The sequence below is a fragment of the Populus trichocarpa genome, chromosome 1 (assembly GCF_000002775.5).
Source record: "Populus trichocarpa isolate Nisqually-1 chromosome 1, P.trichocarpa_v4.1, whole genome shotgun sequence".
NCBI classification, from domain to species: Eukaryota; Viridiplantae; Streptophyta; class Magnoliopsida; order Malpighiales; family Salicaceae; genus Populus; species Populus trichocarpa.
In genome coordinates, this window is record NC_037285.2 from 43,336,512 (window position 1) to 43,362,850 (window position 26,339).

General features: G+C 33.4%; 3 protein-coding genes across 6 annotated transcripts; all 3 read right to left on the minus strand.

The window, feature by feature from the left end:
* Positions 1-255: 255 nt before the first annotated feature.
* Positions 256-4,184, minus strand: LOC18095644 (probable disease resistance protein At4g27220). Its single transcript, XM_052450117.1, has 3 exons — positions 4,024-4,184; positions 883-3,746; positions 256-613 (listed from the first exon to the last, which is right to left on the minus strand). The coding sequence occupies exon 2, from the start codon at positions 3,075-3,077 to the stop codon at positions 1,401-1,403; it is 1,677 nt and encodes a 558-aa protein (XP_052306077.1). The 5' UTR covers positions 3,078-3,746; positions 4,024-4,184; the 3' UTR covers positions 256-613; positions 883-1,400.
* Positions 4,185-6,409: 2,225 nt separating this feature from the next.
* On the minus strand, positions 6,410-10,503 carry LOC18095645 (putative disease resistance protein At4g10780). Of its 3 annotated transcripts, none has more exons than XR_008059251.1 (4): positions 10,302-10,503; positions 10,090-10,170; positions 7,831-9,900; positions 6,410-7,741 (listed from the first exon to the last, which is right to left on the minus strand). XR_008059251.1 is itself a non-coding variant. In XM_052453025.1 (3 exons), exon 3 carries the CDS (start codon positions 9,873-9,875, stop codon positions 8,223-8,225), a length of 1,653 nt encoding a protein of 550 aa, XP_052308985.1. In that variant the 5' UTR covers positions 9,876-9,900; positions 10,090-10,170; positions 10,302-10,503; the 3' UTR covers positions 6,410-8,222. The 3 variants fall into 3 exon arrangements, 1 of the variants encoding a protein (XP_052308985.1); XR_008059253.1 differs by having other exon boundaries at positions 6,410-7,253; positions 7,603-9,900; XM_052453025.1 differs by having other exon boundaries at positions 6,410-9,900.
* A 3,944-nt stretch (positions 10,504-14,447) lies between these two features.
* Positions 14,448-15,980, minus strand: LOC18095646 (uncharacterized). Of its 2 annotated transcripts, none has more exons than XM_006370267.3 (4): positions 15,812-15,980; positions 15,441-15,635; positions 15,267-15,342; positions 14,448-14,707 (listed from the first exon to the last, which is right to left on the minus strand). In XM_006370267.3, exons 2-3 carry the CDS (start codon positions 15,627-15,629, stop codon positions 15,286-15,288), a joined length of 246 nt encoding a protein of 81 aa, XP_006370329.1. In that variant the 5' UTR covers positions 15,630-15,635; positions 15,812-15,980; the 3' UTR covers positions 14,448-14,707; positions 15,267-15,285. The 2 variants fall into 2 exon arrangements, with proteins under 2 accessions (XP_006370329.1, XP_006370331.1); XM_006370269.3 differs by having other exon boundaries at positions 15,441-15,667.
* Positions 15,981-26,339: the final 10,359 nt, after the last annotated feature.

Below are 26,339 nucleotides of genomic sequence, written 5' to 3' on the forward strand. Positions count from 1 at the left end.
TGTGATAATAGAAAATAGGAAACTAAAACCTATCTGGCCAGACAAGACGTTCAAATTATCTGATTATGAAAAGGAAGAACAATGACCGCAACGAGCATGGAGGACAGAACCTTTCGAGGGAAGTAAAATGATACGCAGAAAACAGAATAATTCAAGACATCATGGTTAAGGCAGTCAGAGTAGCTTACGTGAAAGTCACAGATCTAGTAGTTCCAAGTAGGTATTAACAAAAGAACGCTTTGTCAAAATCTAATCTGTATGGTTCCAGTATTTTATAGGTCTTCTTTGTCATTAGAAACATGCATAGCTTAGTTCGGTTGAACAATGAAGTTCAAATCGTGGAAACTCGGACAACAGATGATGCATTACTCCAAGTATCCAATAGCATTTATGAGTGCAGCAACAGAAATCACAACTTCAGAGGTCAAATTCATAGTTACACCACTTGTGCTGAAGGTTTGTTTCAGAATTTCATGAAAAAACAAACCAGTAGAGTGGAAAGGGCACGGAATACGGGAAAGTGCACGCTAAAATGTATTGATTTCAGAACAGTAAGTGCCCTTGCATTCCCGTGAAAATTGGTTCTGCGTCAGCATTCACACGGTATTGTATCCTGCACAAATGCCATACAAAAGCCACAAAAGGAGCCAATTACAGCAAAAATCACAGTAGCTCTCAAAGCAAAACATTAATTATAGTTTCAAAGACTACTTGTAGACCAAAAGCATGACTCCTAGTCCAAAAGGGGGCACAAAAAGGATTTAGAAAATTAGTAAAGAATCCAATCAGGTGTCGATTGAAATATGTGAATCAGAGCAAGAGCCTTTATATTTAAAAGTTGGGTAGTGATTTAAAATGAGAGAAGAAAATTAAAGGCCATACCAGTAAAATTCCACTTCAAAAACGTTTTTCATCATTGTCTTCAACGTCTTCCTCGTCTCCTTCTTCTTCAAGCAGTCTGGCACCACCACCTAAAACTAGGAAGGGTAGAAGCGCATCCTTACTGTTAGGATGGTCCCACTCCACTGATTCCCACCATTCTTTTGGATCTACATAGATTTCTTCAAGAGAAGGGGGAGGAGATGGCCGGCCATTGTCAAGCACGGGAAGGCAGAGTGGCATCCTCTTTAGCTTCGGACAATCTCTTACTATAATAGTTTGGAGAGAGCTGCAAATCAGATTTTCCCTACATATGCTTTTCAGTTCTGGTAACAATATGAAGCTCAAATGTCTTAACTTTGGGAGATTGAATTCAATGGAACGGCAGCTACTGCTGCTTTCTTCACCCATAACCCAGTCTACTCTTGTTTCTATTATCTCCTCCATTTTGTCACACCTCTCGACTGAAATCATTTCCAGGTTTAGGAGGTTCGGCAGCAAGACAAGAGGGAACAGCTTCTTCATACTTGTACACCCATAACAATAAAAGTCTTTGAGATGAGAAAATATGTCATTAGATGGAAATGGTAATGGAGTAGAGCAGAACCAAGAAGATGAAAGCAAACTCTCCATTCTATCACACAACACAATTTCAATGTACTTTTCAAAATCACCAGTTCTTGAATGTCAGTTGGGAACTCTAGGCAAGTTCGATTATTGAAGTTACACAACCATACTATTTTACTTCTGCCAGAAAATTCCAAAAAAGCTACATCGTCATTGTTACATTGTCCTACTAAAAAATTGTATGTGCTTAGTGATAGGGTCTCATCCCAAGATTTGAGATACCCCACGAAGTCGGAAAAAAGTTCAAAATGACATTTCAAAGTTTCCAACTTCCTCAAGCATGTTACTTCCTTTCCCTCAACTGTTACTGGAGCGTATTGTCCATTCACCCAATCATCATCTAGTACAAAGACTTGCAGGCTAGAAAGTTTAGGTAATATTCCAGTAGGAAACTCTTTTTGTCTACATCCATTGAGTTTAAGATACCTAAGGTTGGATAGGTATTCCATGTCTTGAGGCACGTTTTCAAGTACAGTATCACTGAGATCCAACCTCTTCAGTAGCCTGAGCTTTTTTAATGATGGAACGTGCCTCAACTGCTTGCATCCTTTGAGCAATAATGCACGAAGACTCACCAAATCAGAGACGGAATCTGGTAACAGTTCAATGTTTGTCCTGGACAGATCAAGAATCTTGAGCCTGTTCAATTGCTTAAAAAAAGAATCTGCAATAAATTTCAAAGCGTCATTACAGGGTAACAATAAGGTTGAAAGATTGGGACACCTTGGTGAATGGCTAGGAGAAATTTCCTTGAATTTACCACTTGTCCAGGACACTCTTACAAGATCCTCTTTCCACTTGTCCGCATCTCGTAATTCTTCGCCAACCATGATTGGACAATTCATTAGCTGTATTTGGTGGGTCATGTCCCTAATCAAGTCATGCATCCTGACACCTCTACAACCATTATAATCATCACAACTTTCCAGTAAACAGACATTTTCAAGTTCATTGAGCATCGTATGGCCCTCATCAAATTCTGCTTGCCTGCTCTTAATCCCATCGATTATTCCCTCATCAATCAAATAACCTATCAAGTCATCCCTACTGATCCCTTCAGGAAATAATGCACAGTATAAGAAACATTGTTGTAGTGCTAAATCATCTAAGCGATCATAACTGAACCTCAATAACCGGAATCCTTCATCTTCCATGTCCCTAACTTTTGATTCTTTCAGTTTCTCCAACGTATTCCTCCACTCATGTAGGTCATCCACTCCCCTCATGCTTCCTGCCATTGTAATAATTCCCAGTGGCAAACCAGCACACTCCGTGGTAACCGATTTTGCTATTTGCTCAACTTCTGGAGAAAGTTCTACATCATGCTTGAGTTTCTCCATAAACAAAGTCCAAGCTTCATCACAAGTGAGAGGCTCCACTTTGATTTTGTGTATGCAGCCCATCCCTCGACAAACTTTTAATGATCGAGTTGTAATAATCAACTTGCATCCATCCTCTTGAATGGGAATGCCCACCTTTTCCGGATCAAAAGTGTCCCACAGATCATCCAAAATGAGGAAATGCGGTCGTTTCGTCCCTAATAATTCTGAGAGTTCCTGAGCTCTTTGCATCTCGCTGTCTTCATTTGAAAGATGTAAACCAAGGCATTTTGCAATACGATTCTGCAATTTATAAATGCTAAAATCTTGTGACACGGTGATCCAGTGAACACGATGGAAAGTGTCCCAGATTTTCTTCGAAGCTGATAATAGATATGTTTCACCAGTGATGTTTTACCCACACCTCCCATCCCATAAATGCCAATACAAAAGACTTCATCATTCCTTAACCAAGACCAGATGGCTTTCTTATTCTCTTCAAATGCTTCACCAACTAGCTCTCTAATGGGTAATGCATCTTCTCTAGCAACCCTTTTGTTGAGAGTAAGGCCCCCAAAAGAGCTAGCTTCTGCAACAATCTCCACTAATGCTTCTTCTGTCTTGTTATCTACATCATCATCATCCTCCGTTGACCAATTACCTCTGATTTTAAGTTTTTTGTTGGCACCCTCCGTAGCTAGAAAGGCTGCTTCTTGAACATGTTTAGGCACCTGTCGACAAATGGCAACACCATGGCCTTTAATACCTGACCAGTGCCATTTGATCCTCGAAATGGAAGTACGAATAGCAAAAAGATGCCCACAGAACTCACACTTCTTCCTGCAATCATTCATGTCCTCAACATGAGCCCAGAATTCATCATCTGAAACAACCATTTTTCTCCTTTATCCTTCAGTGTCTCTATAAGAAATTTGTCCAAACAACGAATTAAAAAAAATGAAAGTTGAATTAATTGGGGGAAAAAAAAAGAAGCTAAAAAGCTTGAACAAACTCTTCTTGTTTAGAAGTAAAAAATAACAAAATAAACATGGATACGATTATATACATACATGAAAATAATAAGAATAGGCAAAGGAAAAGGACAATTTATTAGACAAAAAAAGAAGGAAAGAACTTGATTATTTATAACTGAGAAATCATGGCGACAAATGAAAAGATTATAAGATTATTGGGTTACCTGCCTGATGAAGATGTTCTCCAAAATGAATATCTTATTTAACTCTGATGGAAAGAAAGGGAAAGGGTGAATTGAAGAAGAAGGAATTCATTCTTCTTTCAAACCACGCAATTCAATAAGTTTTTATTTGATTTTCACCTTCCAAGAAGCACCCTCACGCGCCACCAGCCACCACCAAATTCAAATAAATAATTATATTTTAGAATTAACTCTATTCTACTCCTTGAAGCATATGGATTTTATTAATTTCTTCTCGTAGATTTTTCATCTACTAATTACGTCCTCCATATTTCATTCATTATTTATCAAATTGCATTGACATTATTTTATAGTCGTGTCTGCAACATTAAAAAAAAAAAAAAAAAACCCTCTCTTTTCATCCTTGTAACAAACAAGTCCCAAAAAAATCACAGCCCACCCTCCTTCCTCTCTCCCAACAAAATCACAGCCCACTCCTTTCTTTTTTCAAATCACAGCACCACTCTTTTCATGCTGAGCTCTTGAATTATGTAGCATTGATTGATTCCTAGTGAACAAATTTAGGGACCCAATGCCTTCGAAAATCGACCCATATGTCAAATCTGTGGAAGAACTGTTCATACAGCTCTGGACTATTACCACCAATTTGATTTCCCATACCAAGGCAAACATCCTCCGGTTTGTTTTTATATTTTACATCCTCGTTTTCATATTTTAAAAATATTTTTAAAAAAGTTTGAAAATTTTTTATTTTTTATTTGTTTTAAATTAATATCAATCCTTTTGCGAACATCAAGTTTGGCGTGCCGACAGTGGAGCGAATGCTCATATCACATCATAAGGATGGAATGTCACATCAATACTTGTTTTGAAGACTTTAGCTCGCACAAAATCTCTGTCTTTATCCAGTTCAGTCAAAGAGGTTAGAGATTTTTTATGCTTGTCCATCAAGGAAAGCCAAACAATAACCTTTTTATTAGTCAATCTGTCAGTCTAGGGTACCTCTGTCTTCAGTTCATTAAGATATTTGGACTTCACCTGTACCCTTTAGACTCTGCTACTCAAAATTCAAATGATGAAATGTCTGTCGGTTCCTTCTCCTCCATTACAAATAGAACACTCTTCACAAAACTCATAGATTGATCACGTTTTACCCTCATTCGAATTACCAACTCAGACAAATCTCGACCGTCAACGGAACATGAGACAACCGCTTACCACAACCATCATCACTAGGTCCCAGACAGGGCATAATATGCCCAAAGAGTGTCCTAACTACGAGGTTTATCATTCCACTAACATCCTTCGTGTGTGTTCTCTAGTGTTTTAAATGAACAGGAACCTCCTTGCTTTACACAAGCAATGTCTCGTCCAGAGTGGCGTGGAAATAAATATCGCAGAGTTTTAAATGATTTATCAATATTGTAAAGTTTCTGTATAAATCAATATCAATAATATACTGTCGTGCATTGAAGTCAAACACTTTCAATCTTCCCTCTTGTAGTTTTACATTTTCAACCTCTTTGTTTAGTTCCCTTGAAGAAGTTGAAACTGTTTTGCTCACGTCATTATTGCTTGCACATGGCATGATCTTAAGCTTTCTATTTTTACCATTGATAACAAGATAGGGTGTTTCTTGAACATCTTTAGGCACCTTTTCGCAAATCCTAACGCCACGCCCTTTAACCCCTGAGAAATGCCTTTTGATCCTTGAAATTAAAGTACCAGCGGCAAATATATAGCCTCAAAACGCACACTAGAAAGGAAAATCATCCACCTTCTCCGCATAATCCCACAATCGATCGTTAGTCTTGACCATTCCCTCCTTTTTTCCTATAACCATATGGAAAAACTCAAGAAACATTAACTCAGAAAGGAGCTTATTCATGGTATTGGCAACGTACATGATAACAGGTTGTTTCCAGAAAGAACTTCACCAACAGAAGTGCATATTCTACCATCTATAATTTATTCGAAAAGTACAGAAACTACACAGCAAGTATCATTGCATATTATAATGATCAGTTCTTGAATTCCTTCGGGAGGTACTGGGAGATCTCTTTTTTTTTTATTATTACACAATGAGATATCCGGTTGAGCTACAGCTTAGAAGATAAGATCTACTCTTTTGCTGATATTGCAGTTATGCAGCCGAACTTCCCAACTCTGCATTTAGTAACCTGGAAAGAAGAGGATCCGTGATTCTTCCTTTCCAGCTATAATCATCGACACCAGTAATCATTGTGTTGTAAGTTTTATTTTTATAAACACACTGCAAATATGTTGATTTATTACGGATATTGTTTATTAAACACAAGTACATTGAAAAATTCTAAAACCCAGCCTGAACCAAAAAGAGCAGTAGAAAGGAGGAACCAAGCAATAGCAAGTACATGTGGAGGTAAAATTGAGCAAGAATGAGAAATGTAGACGTTCAATTCATGGTATTGGCAACGTACATGATATAGCAACGTTACTATTACAATCCCAATAGCTTTAATGAGTTCAGTGGAAGAATTCATGACTTCAAAATTAAGCACAAAGATACGTTTTCCCCAAATCATCCAATTATAGAAAATAATAATTCGATAGAAAAAAGGTAATTACACAGATCATAAGGGGAAAAACACGGACTAAAGGAATCCCTACTGAAAATGAATTGATGCTGATGAGAGTGAATGCCATTATCTTCTGGTTGACTGCTTGGGAATTGCATGATAGCATATCGCACATCAAGATTATATAGAGGGGTTAAAGGATATTCTTATCATTTGGCTGGTCCCACTCCACAGATTCCCACCATTCTTTTGGATACACCTGGATTCTTCCAATAGATGGTTGGCCATTTTCAAGCGGGGCTAAAGAGAGCGGTATCCTCTCTAGCTTCATACAGTAAACAACTTCAAGTTCTTGGAGAGCATCACAAATCATTACCCCACTGCAAATGCTTTTTAGCTATGATAAATTTCTCAATTTCAATAGCCGCAACTTCGGCAGACTGCATTCAATGGAACGGCTGCTGCCGTTGTCTCGTTCTTCACCCACAATCCTGCCTTCATCTTCTTCTTCGGCTGCTATTATCTCCTCCATTTTGTCACAAAATTCAACTTCAATCACTTCCAGGTTTCTGAGGTTCGGTAACAAGCCAGAAGGAAACAGCTTTTTTATACTTGGACAATTAATCACCTCAATTGTTCTAAGACAGGAGAAGGGTGCCATTAGATGGCAATGGTTGTAAAGAAGCTCCTTCTCTGCCAAAGAGGACAAGTAAGTTCTTCAACCAGTAAAGATGAAGAATTTCAAGTCTTTCAAGTATATCGGGGGAAAATTTGGATAACGAGAGCAAGCAGTCTATACCATCACACTCACAAATTACTAAAGACTTCAGTCCAGTTGCTTGTACATTGCATAAGTTTCTGGCACCATGGCATTTAGCAATCAACAGTTTTTGTATGCCTTCAGGAAGTGCTAGAAAATCTCCTCTCAGCCCAATATTGCAGTTATATAACTGAACCTCTTTATTTATATGTTTCTTTGAAATTGTAGAAAGTATAAAATAGGTTATGACATGGCCACCTAGTTGTCCTAACATGAACGTACCTGATAGTTGCCTCTCTTCTAGAGATTTTTGGAGACACTTGTTGAAATCAATGACATCATAGAAATGGCATTTCGAAGATTCCACCTTCCTCAAGCCTGCTACTTCCTCCACTTCAACTGATCTGAAACCTCCCAAAGACTGGTGCAGGCAGAGAAATTGTAAATTGGAGAGATTACATAACATAGTGGCAGGAAATTCCTTGTCTAGTTCTGTCAAGATTAAGATACCTCAGATTGCACAGCAATTCTAGCCCATGAGGCATCTCTTCAAGTATAGCATAACAGAAATCCAACATCTCCAATTTCTTGAGCTTCGCTAATGATGGTACATGTCTAATCTTGTAACAGCCCATCAGCAACGATGCAGTGAGACACGCAAGACCAGAGATGGAACCTGGTAATTCATGTATAGCAGTAAAACAGAGGTCAAGAACCTTGAGCCCACACAATTGTTTGAGAAAAGAATCCGTAATTAATTCCAGTTTGTAGTTTCCACATAACAATAAGGCTGCAAGTTTGGGACACCTTGGTGAAAGGTTAGACGGAATTTCCTTGATGTCAATTTCCATTAATTAGACTGTCAAGGTCCTCGGTCCATTTCTCCTCATCTGGGAATTCTGTTAATTGAACACCAGCTTCAACCATGGCTCTTGAATCATAATTTGGAGGGCCATATCCCTGATCAAGTCATGCATCTTGACATATCTATAATCTTCAGTTATAAAACTCTCCAATAAGCATGCACTCTCGAGTTTATTAAGCATGGAGTGGCCCTTATCAAATTGGGATTGCCTGCTCCCTATAGCTTCTATTATTCTCTCAACAATCAAATACTCTATCACTTCATTTCTGTTGATCTTGGAATCCTCTGGAAATAACGCACAATGTAAGAGACATTGTTGCAATGATGAATCATTCAAGTGTATATAACTAAATTTCAACATCCTGAACACCTCAAGTTCCATGCTACTTTGTCCAAGTTTTGATTCTTCCCATTTCTCTAGTACTTTCCTCCACACAGAAGCATCTTCCACTCCCCTCATGCTTCTCGCCAATGTTTTAATCCCAAGGGGCAAACCAGCACATTCACTCGCAAGAAGTTTTGCCAAAGGTTCCACATTGATGTCATAATTCCCTAGTTCCTTGGCAAACAAACTCCAAGCCTCATCCTTAGAAAGAGGCTCCAACTTGACCACGTTCTCTAGGCAGCCCATCCATTTACAAACATCTGATGATCGAGTTGTAAAAATCAACTTGCATTCTTTCGCTCCAATAGGAATTCCCACCTTCTCTGCGTCAAAATGATACCACAAATTATCTAAAATCAGTAAAGATTTTTGTTTTGAAACGAATGCTTTTGAAAGTTTTACAGCCCTTCTACTCTCATCATCTTCATTTGAAAGATCCAAATCAATGTATTCGGCAATCAGATTCTGTAACTTACAAATGCTTAAATCTTGTGTTACGGTAATCCAATAAACATGACGAAAATAGTTTGGTCTTTTTAGAAGCAAATTATGGATATGCATCACCAGTGTTGTTTTGCCCACGCCCCCCTTGCCACAAACACCAATAGTGAAAACCTGCTCCTTATTTAACAGAGACCAAATATCATCCGTATTTCTTTCAAACGCTTGACCCACTTGCTCTGTTGTCGGCCATGCATCTCCTATTGTCTCGTGTACCCCTTCTGGAATCAAATCTACAGCCATGTTCTCTCTGCCACAATTCAAATCATCGTTCTCCGTTGACAAACCATATATCTCCTGCCAATCTTTTTCAATTGATTGACCAACTAGGTCCGTTCTTGGAAATGCATTTCCACTACTCTCATGTGCATCAACAATATTCCCTTCAAGAGAGCTACTCATTTTAACAAGCTGGACCAATTCTCCAGCACTCTTGTTCTCTATTTTATCGGTGCTTTCAACTTCCATTAGCATCTCTTCTACATCTCTCGCAAGAGTTTCAAATTCTTTCTTCTCTTCTTGAGAAGAAGTTGAAATCATATTAGCCACCCCATTATTGCTTGAACTTGGCATGGTTTTACGTTTCTTTTTTGTGCCATAAATAGCTAGGGAGGCTGCTTCTTGGATATCTTTAGGCACTTTTGCACAAACATTAATGCCACGCCCTTTGACTCCAGCGAAATGCGACTTGATCCTCGAAATTGAAGTAGCAGCAGCAAATATATACTCACAAAACATGCACTTCAAAAGACCACCAGTCATCTTCTCCACATAATCCCAGAAGGGATCATTCGGTCTAACCATGTTTTATCTCTTTTCAAGTTGATTCCTACATACACAAACAAAATTCATTTGAGAAGAAAGTAAGTTAAACTGGATTAATTAATTCAAATTAGAATTTCTTTTTTTAACAACTAATTTATAAAGAAGTAGAGGGTGGTGATTTTGCCACACCACCCATATATATAACCGCACACTTCAAAATAGTGGTGTAATGTGCTGTTGTCGCTGAGCTTACAAGGGGTATGCCGTTATAAAGAAACTGTGCGTAAGAATCAACCACCCAGAAGTTGATGATACCAAGAGGCAACAAGGCAACCTATAAATAAACATACAAAAGGAATGAAAAACAAAAGCATGTGTAGTTTTACCGTAACTTCAACAGACAGCAGAAAATAAAAAAATAAATAGGAGAATGAAATGAAACGAAACGAAGACAGTATAGCATACCTCTAGCTCTAGCTGGCCGGCTGGGTTTGGTGTGGTTTTCTTCTTAAAAGATGTTGAGGCCAAGAAAAGAACAGGCAAAGCCAGTTGCTAGAATCTTCACCTTAAACGAGTCCACCACGCAAGCTTTTATCTTGGGAAGATGCTGGTAAGAAATTAGCATTTATTTTCGACAGACCGCCGCCTTTGAGATTACGTTTTGGTTTAAGAGTTCTCGTCTTGAGCGTGGTGACTAAAGGGACAAGTTTCTTCTCGTAATTTATGTCAGCTTCATATTAAATTTAGTTCTTACCAATTCTGGTCCTCGATTTTGTTTCTTTACCGCAATTCGGCCCAGTTACAAATAATCCAGATTGAATTGCCTTTTCTGTATGATTTTGTAGGTGTAAAAACAAAGACAACCAAATCCTTCCCACGTTATCCTCTCGAATTGCATCATCAGAAAAAAATTTACAACAAGAAAAGCATCGATGACGAATTAATAAATAATTAATTTTGGTGAAAGCGAGAGAGGGGAAAAAAAGGTTAATTTACGAAACGTGAACAACCGGGCATCAAGTAAAACTGTTCTTGTCTTCTTCCTTAAGAGTGTAAGAGGTTTGCCTTCGTAAAGAAAAGTAAGAAAGATTAACTGCTCTTTAGTCTTACATTAAAATTATATTCTTCTTCTTTTCTTTTTTCTTTTTTTTTTGTTTTTTTTACAATGATGATATTAATGAACATTGCAGGACGCTTCTACTCACACGACACAGGTTTATAAATTTTCCAGTACGAGTACGAGGATTGCCGACAAAGGCTCAGGCAAAAAAGCAAAGCATTTCAATAAGTCAATGAATTCCCATTTTTTTTCCTTTAAACAATGATGAGATATTATTTATGATTCCATGTAGGAATGACGACCGACAGAATGTGAAAGATATAGTAATTAGGAACAATTTTATACAATTTTTTCCCAGATTCGTGTAATATCTGAAGTTAAAAACTCAAGTTCAGATAGGATATAAATATTATATTATCCACTCGAAATCCTAAACCCTGCCCGAACTGGACTCATAACCTAAAGATTTAAAAATATTACAGTTGTACGTACTCATATATATATATATATATGAAAAAGTAGGGTGTCCCCTCCCCAGCCAACAGACTTCCCTTCTCTTGCTTTCTCCCTCTTGCTCTATTCCTCCTATATCCAGCTAGCAATGTGTAGAGAGGATATTACGCAATATATTAAAAGATCTCAGTGCTACAATTATTATTTATATAGATATAAAGCATTATGGATGGAGGACAGCGCAGTCTTTAACACAAAAAGTTATCAATGATAGAAAAAAAAGGGGTGAGGTTGTCTTTTTGTCGGGGTGAAGGAATAGTTTGGGAGAAAATGATCCGTACAAGTTTTGATAAGGCTGCAGACTATGGAAAGCGGGCACCTGGTGTTTGGGCTGTCCGGCCCTTGCGCGGGGCAGACCCGAGTGCCACTAAGCGCTTGTGTAGGTCCAATGCGCAGGCAAACCCCAGCGCCACCTAGCTCTTGGGTCTTGGCAAAAGGCTTGATGATGCTAGAGCAGCCCAAGCGCCCTGTTTCCGCTTCTCATTGATATTATAATAAAATGACTAATATTTATACCACAACTATAATATTTTTAGTATTCATACTATTAATTATAAATAAAATAATAATATGTATAGCACAAATAATACTATTTTTTATATGAATATTTTAAATTTTAATAAAAATAATAATATTTTTAATGCAAATACTATTCATTATAATAAAATAATAATATTTGTAACACCAATTATATTATTTTTAAGAGTAATACTTTTAATTATAAGAAAAATTAAAATATTTATAACACAAATTATACTATTTTTACTATTAATACTTTAAATTATAATAAAAATAGTTATAACATAAATAATATTATTTTTTATATTAATACTTTTAATTATGATAAAAATTAAAATATTTAAAATCATTCATCAAGACCCAATAAAATGGGGTCACGCAAGACCCATTGAGCTTGGGTGCTAATGTCGAACCCAAGACAATGGGTCCTCCTTGAGACTCGAGCGCCAAATGCCCCACATTGAGCGAGCACGGGCTGACTCACCCCAAGCGACTGACATCGCCATGTGGTGCTCGGTATGCACATGAGCGGGCGCTATTTGGCTCACCCCTAAGCGCCAATGGACGCTCGAGTTTGCGTGCTAAGGTGGCGCTTGAGCAAAGCCATCCAAGCGTCAGGTGTCCATTTGTCATTGTTATTATAATATGATTACTTATAATAAAAATACTAATACTTATATCACAAATAATAATATTTTTAGTATTCATACTATTAATTATAAATAAAATAATATACTATTTTTTATATGAATATTTTAAGTTTTAATAAAAATAATAATATTTGTAACACCAATCATACTATTTTTAAGAGTAATACTTTTAATTATAATAAAAATTAAAATATTTAAAATCCTTCATCAAGACCCAATAGAATTGGATCACGCAAAACCCATTTGAGCTGGGGTTATGACCCATGACAATCGAGTTCTGCCTCAAACCCAAGATAATTAGGCCTTTACCATGACCCAAGTGTGTTGGCTCTCCCCAAGTCACCCCATCACCACGTGGCTCTCGGGTACGTGGCTCTCGGGTTAGTATATGGGGCGGGCGCAGCCTGGCTTACCCAAGCGTCATATGGCACTCGGGTCTGATTACTAGGGAAGGGTCGCCTAGCGCCACGTGGCTGGACTCGTCCACGCCCAACTAGGGGTTGGGTCTGAACGGTCCACGCCCACCCCAAGTTGGATCTGGACGCATCCGCGCCCAACCACGTGTGTGTTAATATAATAATGTGTGTTATACATATTATTTTTTCTCTAATAATTCAAAGTGTTCATATCAAAAATATTATTATTTGTGTTATAAATATTATTATTTTTATTATAACTCAAAGTGTTGATATGAAAAATATTATTATTTGTGTTGTAAGCATCATTAAAATTCTTAATATAATTATTTATGTTATAAATATTATTATGTTTATTATAATTCTAAATATTCATATCAAAAATAGTATTATTTATGTTATAATATTATTATTTTTATTATAATTAATAGTATGAATATTAAAAATATTATTATTTATGTTATAAATATTATTATAATTATAATTAATATTATTAATTATAATAATTAATAATTTTTAAAAAATAATTATTATTAATATTAAAAAGATATTATTTTTTATATTATAAATTTTTATATTAGTTTTTTATGAAAATAAAAAGTAGACCCGCCGATACACGGGCATCCAACTAGTAACCTCTAAATGGTGGATGAGGCGAGAGCCCTTTGTCTTGCTCAAACAAGGTAAATAACCTCATTTCTTCAATTTAATTATGCCTAGCTGAAAAGATTTGCATAAATATTAATGCTATGTTTTATTATTCAGATGTATATACACCTCTCAATATGCCTGGTTTGATTCATTCTAGTCAGGTCAATGCCTTACTCCTTGCGTACTTTTTAATATTTGCCTAGTCGCTTGCTTTTGCACATTCTATGCTCAATTTCTTTCCAAGTCATAGGGTAATCTTCACTTGATTTTATTTAATGATCATTCAAATATTTTCTGCAGAAAATTACTTGAATTTTTAAGAATACTCAATGGATACCCAAAACCCGGTCACGTTTGATTTATACCTAATAGGGTTTTAATTGGGTCCGGGTAATAAATTTAGGTTCAAGTTCTGGTTTAGATATGGATATTAAAAAAACCCGACTCATGATATCCATTGCCATCGCCATCCCTAATTCCATCTCTCCCTGCTTCCTTTTTTTTGCCATGCCTTATGAGCCATTTCCAGCTACTACAGAATAAAAGCCAGCGACCTGCCCAAAGACTATTACGTTTATGGGCCTGGTTCATTTGGATAAACAGCCATTGGTTCAGTTTAGACTGGCTCGTTAAGCAGCGAGCATTAACCACAAGTCCGCACGGGAGGTAGGTGATTTGCTTTTATGCTCAAAAGGAAGTTCTGATAGGTATCCATTCCCAAACAAAATCACTTATCTTGGCGCAACATAAAACTGAAACTGAACTCCCTCACCGACAAGAGAGAATGAAAGCTGAAGCAAAGTTTACGAGAGAAGGACTCATATATCACTAGCTGCTGGTAGCTATCCAATTGCCACAGATAGTTAAAAACAAAATGGGCAAGAAGGACCCTCATCAAACAAAAGATACAGAGCACTTTCCTGAAAACAGCTTCAGAAGATACAAGAACTAGATTTCAGCCTACCGGTATTCTTCCCACACCGCATACTAAGGTCGAACCATATCTGTCACACCTTGGAGATACAGTCTGGAGATTAACATTCTGTGATGATGTTTGCCAACCTGCAAAATCAAATTTATCAGCAACTATGAGGGTGGTATGCAAATGAATTATTTATGAAATGTGCATGAATGAACAGGCAAGGCAGCCATTGGTAATTAGAAACCTTCACATCCTAAGCATCTTTGACGTGCAAAAGGAAAAGAAGAACCATTGGAGATTGAGCAAAAAACAAAGAAGGGAATGCACCTTGAAATTTAAAAGGCTTACTAAAGTTCAGAGACTCTCCTAACATGTGATATGGTAATGCAATCTTAAAACACAGAAAGAGAAATATCTTAATGCCTTAAGCTTTGGGTTATGAAATATCAAGCATTTAGAATGGGCTATGACAAAATCTTTAACTGAACTAGCTCCAAAACACAGACGCAAAGAAGTTAGTTGAGTTCAGCAATCTAACTATCAAGCTAATATGCAAAACTGGAATAACAGAATCATGTCAAATTTTCAGCAAAATTGAACCTTCCATCCACCATACCACCCAGCCAGTTCATCAACTCAAAACATAAGCAATTACAAACAAAACCAAATTCTAAAACACAATTTTCGAGGGTAGCTTACCAAAGCACTGGGAAATCAATCACAGATGCAACCCAGCAAAAAGTAACTCCAATTCCTCATCTTGTGATACAGTCCTCTAACAAAATTGAAAAACAGAAGAAGATTTTCAAATTTTTCTGTCAAATTAGCATCTCTTTTAAGACCACAACTTTTGCTGGTAAATAATTCGGATACCTTAATGGACATAAGTTGGAGGATCTTATTGAGAACACGCAAACGATGAGTAGCATAAGTGCTGGTTGCAGGGAGTTGATTAATTCTCTTCATTTCTTCATGAACTGCTGCCGTCTTCTCTTCCTTACCCGTCTGTTTCCATCGAGGCGTAGATGATTGTGTATTTGTCGTAGTATCCATAGCCTCCATCGTCAACTAGGCCACAAAAACACCAATTTCCTTCAAATCTGTGCAAACCCAATAAGATAAAGATAAGAAATTTTTGAAAAAAAACACACGATTCAAATTAGAGTACTTATTAATTGAGATAATCGTGCACAGTTCCTTTACGAAAGTGTTTGGTTGCTGAGAAAAGAGAGAATAAAGAGTACCGGATCTTTTCTTTTCTTGCAATTTCTCGGTAACCAAACAGAGCGTAAAATTAGAGGGGGAGACAGAGAGGGTTACAGGTTTCGTTCGTCTGCCGATTTGGGAGAGAGGAATTTTTGACAAGTGTTGTAGAGCGAAGGGGGAGAGACAGAGCCTAAAAACTCACCGCTTTTCTGATGGCGACGGCTGTAATTTATGAAATGATGGTTTGTTTTTGTATTTTAAAAGTATTTTAAAAATAATTTTAAAAAAATTATTTTTTATTTTAAATTAATATTTTTAGATAATTTTGATGTGCAGATATTAAAAATAATTTTAAAAAATAAAAAAATATATTATTTTCATGTATTTCTGAACATAAAACTCTTTAAAAACAATCATTATCACACTCGCAAACACTTTTTAAGTTTTTTATTGTTTTCTTATGTTATTTATATAAAACTCGTTTTATCTGTTGATAATTAAATATATTAAAATAATATATTTTAAAAAAAAATTATTTTTAATATTAATATATTAAAATAATTAAAAATTATTAAAACAAAAATGGTTAGCAATTAAATAAAAAAATTAAGTTTTCCACTGCATTCTTATGTCATTTATATAAAACCCATTTTACCTTAAGTTAGCGATTAAATAAATTAAAATAATATTTTTATTTTTAAAAATTTATTTTTAACATTAATAAATCAAAACAATTTAAAATTATTTTAAAAAATAATTTAAAATAAAAAAAAATCAAAATTGCTTTTGCACCGTAAAAATAAACGGTGTTGTATTGTTTAGTATTGTGATAACAATTACTTTTTAAAGTAATTTTAACATCAACACATTAAAACAATCTAAAAAAACTAAAAATAAATTAATTTAAAGTAAAGAAAAAAAATTAATTTTTTTCAAAAATACTTTTAAAATATAAAAACAAACAAACTCTTATTCATGATCCACACTTCAACAAGTTTTAACACTTAGTTTTATAAATTCATTATCGGCTCACTTCTATCTCCATTATTATTATCAAAAACACTAAAAATCCTAGTAATATTATTGTGCATCTACTTACATGTTATTATTCATTATAATAGTATAATTATAAATCTATCCTTGGCAATAAAAAAACAATGAACTACGCTTCGGTGGTAAGATTATCTTTTTATCATGACACAATTGTCTCTAGCATATTTTATGGAGTTATATTTGTCATTCCACTTTTTTTTAAGCAATAGAATTACTATTCTGGCCTTGGGATACAAAACTCTTATGCTTTTGCCTCATGGATGTTTTTGTCCTTTCAATTTTTTTGAATAGTTAAATTACTTTGGTGCCTTTTCATACAAAAAAAAATATATAACTCTCGAATAAGGGTATTTTGGTTATTTAATATTGGTTTTCTTGTAGGTTTTGAGGTATCTTATGGTATTATTATAATCAACATGTATTTAATATTATTTAAAAAAACAATTGTTAGCGTGTGTGGGCGGCCCTGCGCCTTTTAGGCGATGCGTGCAAGGCCTTTTGGCCACCAAAAATAGCATTCTATGGCGGCATTTGAAAGATCTCAATGCCCTCTACATGGTAGTGTGGCGCGTGTAACATCGTCACTGGTTTGACGTCGGAGTCCATTTTTTTTTCTCCTTCTCTCTCTCCACCTCAAAATTTGCGCCACCCATGAAAATTTCATAGTAGTCCATGGGCAGGGGTAATGATGATTTTAATTCTTATTTTTTTAATTGCTATTTTTTCCTATCTTTTTGTATGATTGATTTTTTTTAAAAAAAATTATCATTTAATATTTAATTTATTAGGAATTAGACTTTATGACTTTTCTAGTTTTGGTGCTTCAAGTCTAATGACTCGGGTCATAGGTTAAAAAAATTAACACCATTTTTTAAAAAAATTTTATAATTCTCTTTATTTTTTTATTAGATTATTCTAGTTATATAATTTGAGCAGCGAATTTGATATAGATATCTCATATTCGCTTAGCTCTAATCAATGTTGTGACATATTTGTTATGAATAATTTTTTATATTTTTTAACCCTATTTCAATATATAAATATTAATTTTTATATATATAAAAAAAAACAGACTATGCGTGAAAACATGAACATAGAGGCTTACCATAACAGGACCGAGGGAATTTTGATGACTGCCGAAGCAAAAACTAAAAGAAAATAATATAATATTTTTTTTAACTTTGCATTGTTGATCAGCTAATGACTAGATAACATGTTGGTGTTAATGTCATTTTCAAGTTTACAGGAATTTCTCCTCCATCAAACGGCTGTTGAAAAAATCTTGATATATAATTTAACCAGTGAAGGTTTAGGTTTATTCTCTAAAAATTATAAATTTAAGTTGTTTTAGGGTTATTAAAAATTTATATGAACGTTAATTTTAAAAATATAAAATTAATTAAGACATATTCAAGCCGGACAAATATCCTAATTAATAATAATAAAAAAAATCTGGCCACATCAGGTCATTCCAATCGGATTCTTGTCGAGATGGTGGTAGCGACAATGTCATCCAGCGGTGTTGATGATTCTTTGGGATTTTTCTTCAACATTCTGAAGATAAAATTCCCGACGAGTCCTTTTCTTCCAAAGTGGATCAAATTTCTTCAAAGATATAATTCGATTCATTGCAACTATGTTTTATAATAATATTCGATTATGTTCGTAATGATTGCCTCATGGAACTTATCATGTTCGCAAAGATGGAGGCAGTCTGGCAGCTCCATCCAATCACTCAAGCCTGTTAGTTTTGTAATTTTGTTTGTTATTTATATTTTAAAAGTATTTTTTAAAAAAATTAATTTTTTTATTTTAAATTAATATTTTTTAGTGTTTTAAAATTATTTTAATGTATTGATATTAAAATATTTTTAAAAAAATAAAAATATATATTTTAATATATTTCTAAGCAAAAAATACTTTAAAAAACAATAAATATCACTTTCTAAACACCCTCTTAATCTTTTAGATTTTTCTTTCTTTTTTTTTTGGATATTTTTAAAGTTAATATTGGCATACAAGTAAAAGGAAGAATCCGGCTAGGGAATTCTAATATTGGGATTTCTTTTTCTCAGAATCACTTATCTTATCTCAACGATGGAACCACACTAATTAATAAATTCTACAAATGTAATGATTGGAAATCCCCATTAAGTAATTTTGGAAAGAATATTTAGATAAAGTTAGTATTAATCTATTACAAATACATAAAAAAAAAATGCACTCTTAATCATAGTTTTCAAAACCGGTTCGGTCAAAGATTTGGGTCAATTTTTTTTTAAAAAAAATTAAAACGACGTCATTTTAGTTAAAAAAAAACAAAAATCAACAGATTGCAACCGGGTTTTTGACCGGATCACACCGGATTTTTTCTTCTCTTATTTTTTCTTCAACCAGACCCGGTTCCGGCCCCAAGTCCGGATCGACCTACCGGGCCGGGTTTCAAAACTATACTCTTAAGTGGTGCCACGTTACTTTTAATTACAAAACATAAATATTTATTATCTGAAAGATAAATATTCAGTACGAGAAGATTTTCACCGTTCACTTACAAATTCGGTTATAATTATTTTACTTCTCAGAATCTGGTAATAACGTAAAATAATATAATGTCACGGATAAATAAGAAAATGGACACCGACAACAATTAACATTGAAGTCCTGCCTTCTTTTGAACATTCTCTCATTGATAGAGATGCATCATCCTTTTTGGAACGCACCATGCTGTTAGTAGTTGGTTCCACTCATGAAAATAAAATAAAATAAAATAAAAAACCAATGCTGATGGGAGATTTTAATGGCAGTTGAACCAAACTCCTCTGGCAATGTTCCAATACTCTTAATAATTAACAAAAACTAAAACATCTAGGTAAATCATTGTAGGGTTTTTCATTGTTTATCATTTCACAATTCATCGTCAATTGTAATGGTGAATTTTTTTAAAAAAAATTTAATTTAATCCTTGACTTTTTTTTATATATACAATTAAGTCCTTTAGAGCCTAAATTAAAGCCAAATTACATATTTTTGGGGGGTGAGGGTTCAATTGAATAACTGAGGACTGAAGTGATAAAAGCAAGTAACATAAGTGACAGGTCTGAATTTTTTTTTGATAAGTTCATTTACATCTCCCGTCTTTTTAATCTATTAGGTAACCGGTCCCTATAATTTTAAAAAATATATATTTGTTACCAAACTTTATTTTTCTTTTTTTTTTTTGAAAAAAAAGAGGAGTTCATCGGATTTAGGCTTAAAAAGAAAAGGTTGTTGTTGGGAAAAATCTAAACCACCAAAACATTTGATTTTTGTGTCATATGATTCCATAGATAATGAGGGTTACGATTAGGTGTTTTTTTTACATTGAAAACACCTGAAAAACATATATAAGCTCAGGAATATTTTTGGTTCTAGGTTGATTTCGGGTTTTCGATCGATGTTATGCATTTTGGAGGCCATGAATTGGTTTAACAAAGTTCTCAGGGTATTTCTTAGATATCTTGGGTAAAAAATGAGTTAACAATAGGTCTCTGGGTCAAATTAAAATAGAATCGTGTTTTTCCAGCCATATTAGTGGCTAGATTCTAAGATTTATAGACGACGTGTTATTTATTTTTTTTCCAATCAGTTGGGACGGATAACGCATCATTTGCCCCATTTAACTTTAAAAAAATAAAGACCCGCACGCGGGGGCCTTTTCTTCATTTGGTCAAGCGCTAGGCCTGACTTACTAGACCTAGTAGTGCCTAACTTCATTCTTTTTTTTCTTTAATTTTTTATATTAATGATTTTTTATATGTGTGTTTTTTTAATTTATGTTTTAATTGATATCCAATCTCTATGTTTTTATTTTGTAGCCTTTGTTGAATAATGATTATTGGGTGTGTTTAGTTTTTTTAAATGTCAGTATAATTCATCTGTAATTTTTTTTGTATATTTTATATAGATTAAATATTTATTTTTATAATATTTTTAATATATGCAACCTTGAATAATTTTTTCTTTTATCTTATTTAGTAATTTTAGACGTGTCAATCACTATTACAAATTGATTTTTATAAACAAATTCATTAAACACAACTAGATAAATAATATGTATTGCGATATTAAATATCTTGATCTATATTAGTATCTTAATTTTTTCAATTATTTTTTTATTTATTGATAATTATTATTTTTCATTTATTTACACAGTGATTTATGATTTATTTAATTGGATGGATGCATAAGTTTTTCAAATTTTTTTGATCATATATTGGTATTTTCAATTTAATCTTTACTCTTATAATTTCTTATTTTTTCTTAACTCTTTTATAAAAAAATTATTGTTTTTAATTTTATTATTTAATTCAAGTTGATAGTGTAATGTTTTTGCTTCGCATTGATGGATTATATGTGTGTGTGTTATCTTTTTATATATATATAATTTAAATAAAATCAATTTATTTAATTGATCGAAAATATAGCCCAAGTTATATGACATTGCCAATACGTGTCAAGGGATGGTGTTCTCTTTTTACCGGGAGTCTCTAGAGGCAAGGCTCTGCTTTACCGGTTTACCCTCCATCTCATAATAATTTAGTTTTTAAATGAATATGAACTTACTCTTGCTTACTATTTCTAGGCTCATAATGGTAAAGGCCAATTTACTACTGGGAAGGCTAGCCTGGGTGCCCGTGTTTTTTTTATGAGACCAGATTATTTTTTATATAAAAAAATAATATTTAGATATTAAAATGGATTACCAAATGACATAAAAAATTGGAAATAATAAATGGGTAAAAACATTAATTAAGACTAAAATAATATTATTTATTTTTGGATAATATACGCTACTTATAATAGAAAAGAAGACAATGAAAAATAAAATTATACAATAAATTCTTATTTTTGACCATCGAGGACTGTTGCACATGCCATCAAAAGCAAGTAGTGGCCCTAACATGCCAATAGTTATTTTTAATTTAAAAATATTATTTAAATATTAAATTATGTTATCACCCTCAATTAAACCTATAATTAATATATAAAAAATTGAGGCTAAAATATTCTAATACCCCTAACTACAATCACTTATATTTCTTGGATTCAAGAGCTCCTATGTAATTTGACTACTTATAAAAAAACAAAAAATATTGAGATACCCTTGCCCTGCTGTGTTATTCTTTTATCCTTCAAGGTATTTTTACAATTTTATTATAGTTAAAAATATTGAATAGATAAAAATACTCTCATTAAAAAAAATTCCTTTTTTAAAGGTCATGTATTGTCTATATGGCTAAGGAAAACTTTTTTTTTAGTTTTTTTTCTTATCAATTTATTATTATTATTATTATTATTATTATTATCACGATTAATATTATTATTATTACTATTAGTATCTACTGGCCGTGGTCTATTGTAAAGAGTTGTTGGACCTGAGGTGGTTGTCCAATTGGAAGCTCAAGGTTGTCCTATCCTTCGCGTCCTCTCCTTTCATTTTGACCTGCCAGTTGACCATCATATACTCCTCCTTCCAGCTATCCCCTTTCTCCATTTGGCCACCTGACATCTCCGTTTGCTTGTTCATTGTTTTTTTATGATAGCCATTAATTTTTTTTTATCGAAATTATAATAGATGGCACCAACTATTGATGTTGGTGCCTTTAGTGCAATCTTTTTAACGTTGTTTAGAGCCAACTATAAGGTAATTGAATTTAATTACAGTATTTGATTTAAATTTAATTGATAAATAAGTTGAATTTACATGTTTAAAAAAGATAAAATTCAATTAATCTTATTTTTTATATTACTTATATTAATTTCATAAAAGAACCAGAAGAGTATTATGAGAAAATTAGTTTTAATATCAAATTTCTCCTATTAGAAATGTAAATCAAAGAGATTGATCTTTTATTTATTTTCATTTTATAGTATTTTTAGATATCAAATTTAATTTAAAACTTAATTTTTAACACTCAATAAATTAAAAACATGCTGATATGAATCCTATGAGTACAAGAACAAATCATTTTGTGTCGTGGTGAATATACTATACTATATGCCACATGTTAGTTATTGCTGCCAGTCCTGCTAGAATTAGTTTTTTCGCACCAAATTTATTCGTATTTTGCGTATAATCTAAGTTCCCAATCTCTTATTGGTTATAGACAAGTGTAATTAATACAAGCAAAAAAGAAAAATCAAAAGCACAAATATTAGAGGAAAATCCCTTGTTTCATGTGTGCTGTCATTGTCCATGTATGTTGTGTTGTCATTATTCCAACAATGTTTTCGTTGTTATGTCCCTGCGAGTTGGTCTGTGATTTATAGTTGTTGTACACGAAGTTAAAGCTAAAGGAAGTGGGGAAATTACTATTTATCTATACTTAGGTCCTGTTTATTGCATTATAAATTCATAGTGTATTACTTTTTTTTTCACCTTTTTTTTTCACTCACAGTATATTTTTTTTTTTGTTTTGTTTTTTTTCCCCAAAATTATCTTTTTTAATTGTACTTTTTTAATATTGAGTTAGTTAAAAATTTCGCTTTGTAATTTTTTTTCTTTAAAATACTACGGATTGCTCGGTGTTTTTCCATATGGTTTTTCTATTTGATTTTTTTATTTTTCAAAATTATATTTGTTAGTTTTATTTTTTTAATATTGAGCTAATTGATAATTTAGTTTTGTAATTTTTTTCTTTAAAACATTGTTGATTGTTACAGTGTTTTTCCACATGGTTTTTTTTGTTTTTGTTTTTATGATTTCTCCAAAATTATCTTTTTCAATTTTATTTTTTAATATTGAGCTGGTTAAGAATTACAATTATAATATGTGAGGAAAACACTGCTTTCCTCGCAAATTATTGTGGATTGTTACAATGTTTTTTCCCACATGTTTTTTTTTTGTTTTTTTTTCTAAAATTGTCTTTGTCAATTTTATTTTTTAAATATTAAGCTGGTTAAGAATTACAATTACAAGTAAATACAAGTAAGGCTAAATCATGTGGGGAAAACACTGTAACTTTCCTCACAAAACACTATGGATTGATACAGTTTTTCTCACATGGTTTTTTTCCAGTTTCTTTTGTGTTTTCTTTTTTTGTAATATTTTTTTCTAAAATTATCTTTGTCGATTTTATTTTTTTAATATTGAGCTGATTAAAATTGAACTTTGTAATAAAGCTTAATCATGTGGGGAAAACACTGTAACTTTCCTTACAAAATATTGTGGATTGCTACAGTGTCTCTCCACATGATTTTTTTTTCTTATGATTTTTTTAAAATTATCTTTGTCAATTTTATTTTTTTAATATTGAGCTCGTTGAGAATTACAATTATAAGTCATTACAAATAAGGATAAATCAAGTGGGGAAGCATAATTGTAGCTTTCATCACAAAACACTGTGAATTGCCACAGTGTTTCCAACATAGTTTTTTTTCCCTGTTTTTTTTGTTATATTTTTTTTCTAAAATTGTCTCTGTCGATTTTATTTTTTTAATATTGAGCTGATTGAGAATTTAACTTTGTAATTTTTTTCTTTAAAACACTGTGAATTGCTGCAGTGTTTTCCCACATGATTTTTTTATGATTTTTTTTCAAAATTATCTTTGTCGATTTTTTTTTAGTATTGGTTAATAATTATAATTACAATAAAACTAAATCATATGGGAAAACGTTGTTGTTTTCCTCACAAAACACTGTGGATTGCTACAATATTTCTCTAAACGGTATTTTTTATGATTTTTTTCTAAAATTGTATTTGTCAATTTTATTGGGGAAATCACTGTAGTTTTTCTCACAAAACATTATCAATTGCTACAACGTATTTCCTCATGGGTATTTTTTCCTTCCAAAATTATCTTTGTCGATTTTTTTTAATATTAAGTTGGTAGAGAATTTAGCTTTGTTATTTTTTTTACTTTTTATTAACAAAAAAGCTAAATCATGTGGTGAAAGCACTGTATCTTTCCGCACAAAACACTATGGATTGCTACAAATCATTTTGTTCAGTCTCTAAGTTTTTTATCACCAACACAACTTTTTTTTTTCCTCATGAAATATTGGCTCCATCATACCTTTAGTTTTATTACTTATCTAGTGCTGGTTCACAATTATAATATTATCAAATACATTTGTTTTATAAGCCCGCGGCAGCGCGCAGGCATGCCATCTCGTAAAAGTTATATGATGTGGAGTTTTTACTATTTATTTTTATACTATTGACTAAGATATAAAATACCGTGGATTAGAGCAGTGTAATAAAGTGGTTGTCTTTACAAAAAAAAAAAAAAACTTGTTAGGCATGTAGTTGAGGGTGAGATTGTCTTTTTCATGTGATACATTTGGCATTGAGAGGATGTTTGTGGACAATTCCGGTTTTTTAGGGTCTTACGCTGGGGAATGACATGACTGATAGGCACCTGGCACTGAGGTCAGACATGTCAGCTAGACTATAGACTCAAGGGCTAGACCCGTGCGCCTGGGTCTACAAACCTCCGTAAAAATTCAAATCATATCTTCCCATTAAAATAGTTAATGTTTTATATTTATGAATTTGTTATTCCATCAATATCAATTCTATCTTCTATTATTAGTATGGTTATTATTGTTGTTATTGTTGTTTATTATTATTGTTATTGTTATTGTTATTATGATTTTTCAAGTAAACTTAGGTCAGACATGTTTGTCAAACCTAGATAATGTGGGTCAAAAAATTATTTATAAATGAAGTATAAATAATTTATAAACAACAAACCATCACAAAAATCTAATTTAACGTTTTAGATCTAAAAATTCAAATCATATTTTCCCATTGAAATAGTTTATTTTTTTATGTTTATGAATTTGTTACAGACTCGTGTGCTTGGGTTTGCAGACCCGCGCCTTGAAAGGGGCGTCTGACCCAAGTTGCTGGCGAGTTTTTTTTATATTATCATTATCATCATTAATAAATTTTAAAAAAAATATTATTACTATCAAATAAAAACCATAAGTTTAATTTTAAGGGATTAAAAACTATAAAAACTTGGGTCAGACAAGTTTAATATTATTATTAATATTATTAAATTTAAAATAAATATTATTACTATCGAAAAAAAACATAGATTTGATTTGAAGGGTAAAATAAATTATTATTGTTATTGTTATTGTTAACTTGGGTGTGACATCCCCTTCCAGACCCAAGTAATTACGGGCTAAAAAGGGATGCTTGTCCCAAGTTGCTTGGGTCTGGCAGAGGTGCCGACCCAAGTCACTTGGGTCTTGCATCCCCGCTTGGTCCAAGGATCTTGGGTCCGGGCCAGGGGTCTAGCAGAGGTGCCGACCCAAGTCACTTGGGTCTTGCATCCCCGCTTGGTCCAAGGATCTTGGGTCCGGGCCAGAACCCAAGGTTCTTGAATCCGCGCTAGGACCCCAAGCTTTAGGATTCGATATCCGGAACCTAGGCTCTCGGGTCCGGCGGTCAGATCCAGGGCACTTGGGTCTGGCGTTGCAGCCCGACTCAGGGCTTTTAGGTTCGGCATTACAGCCCGACC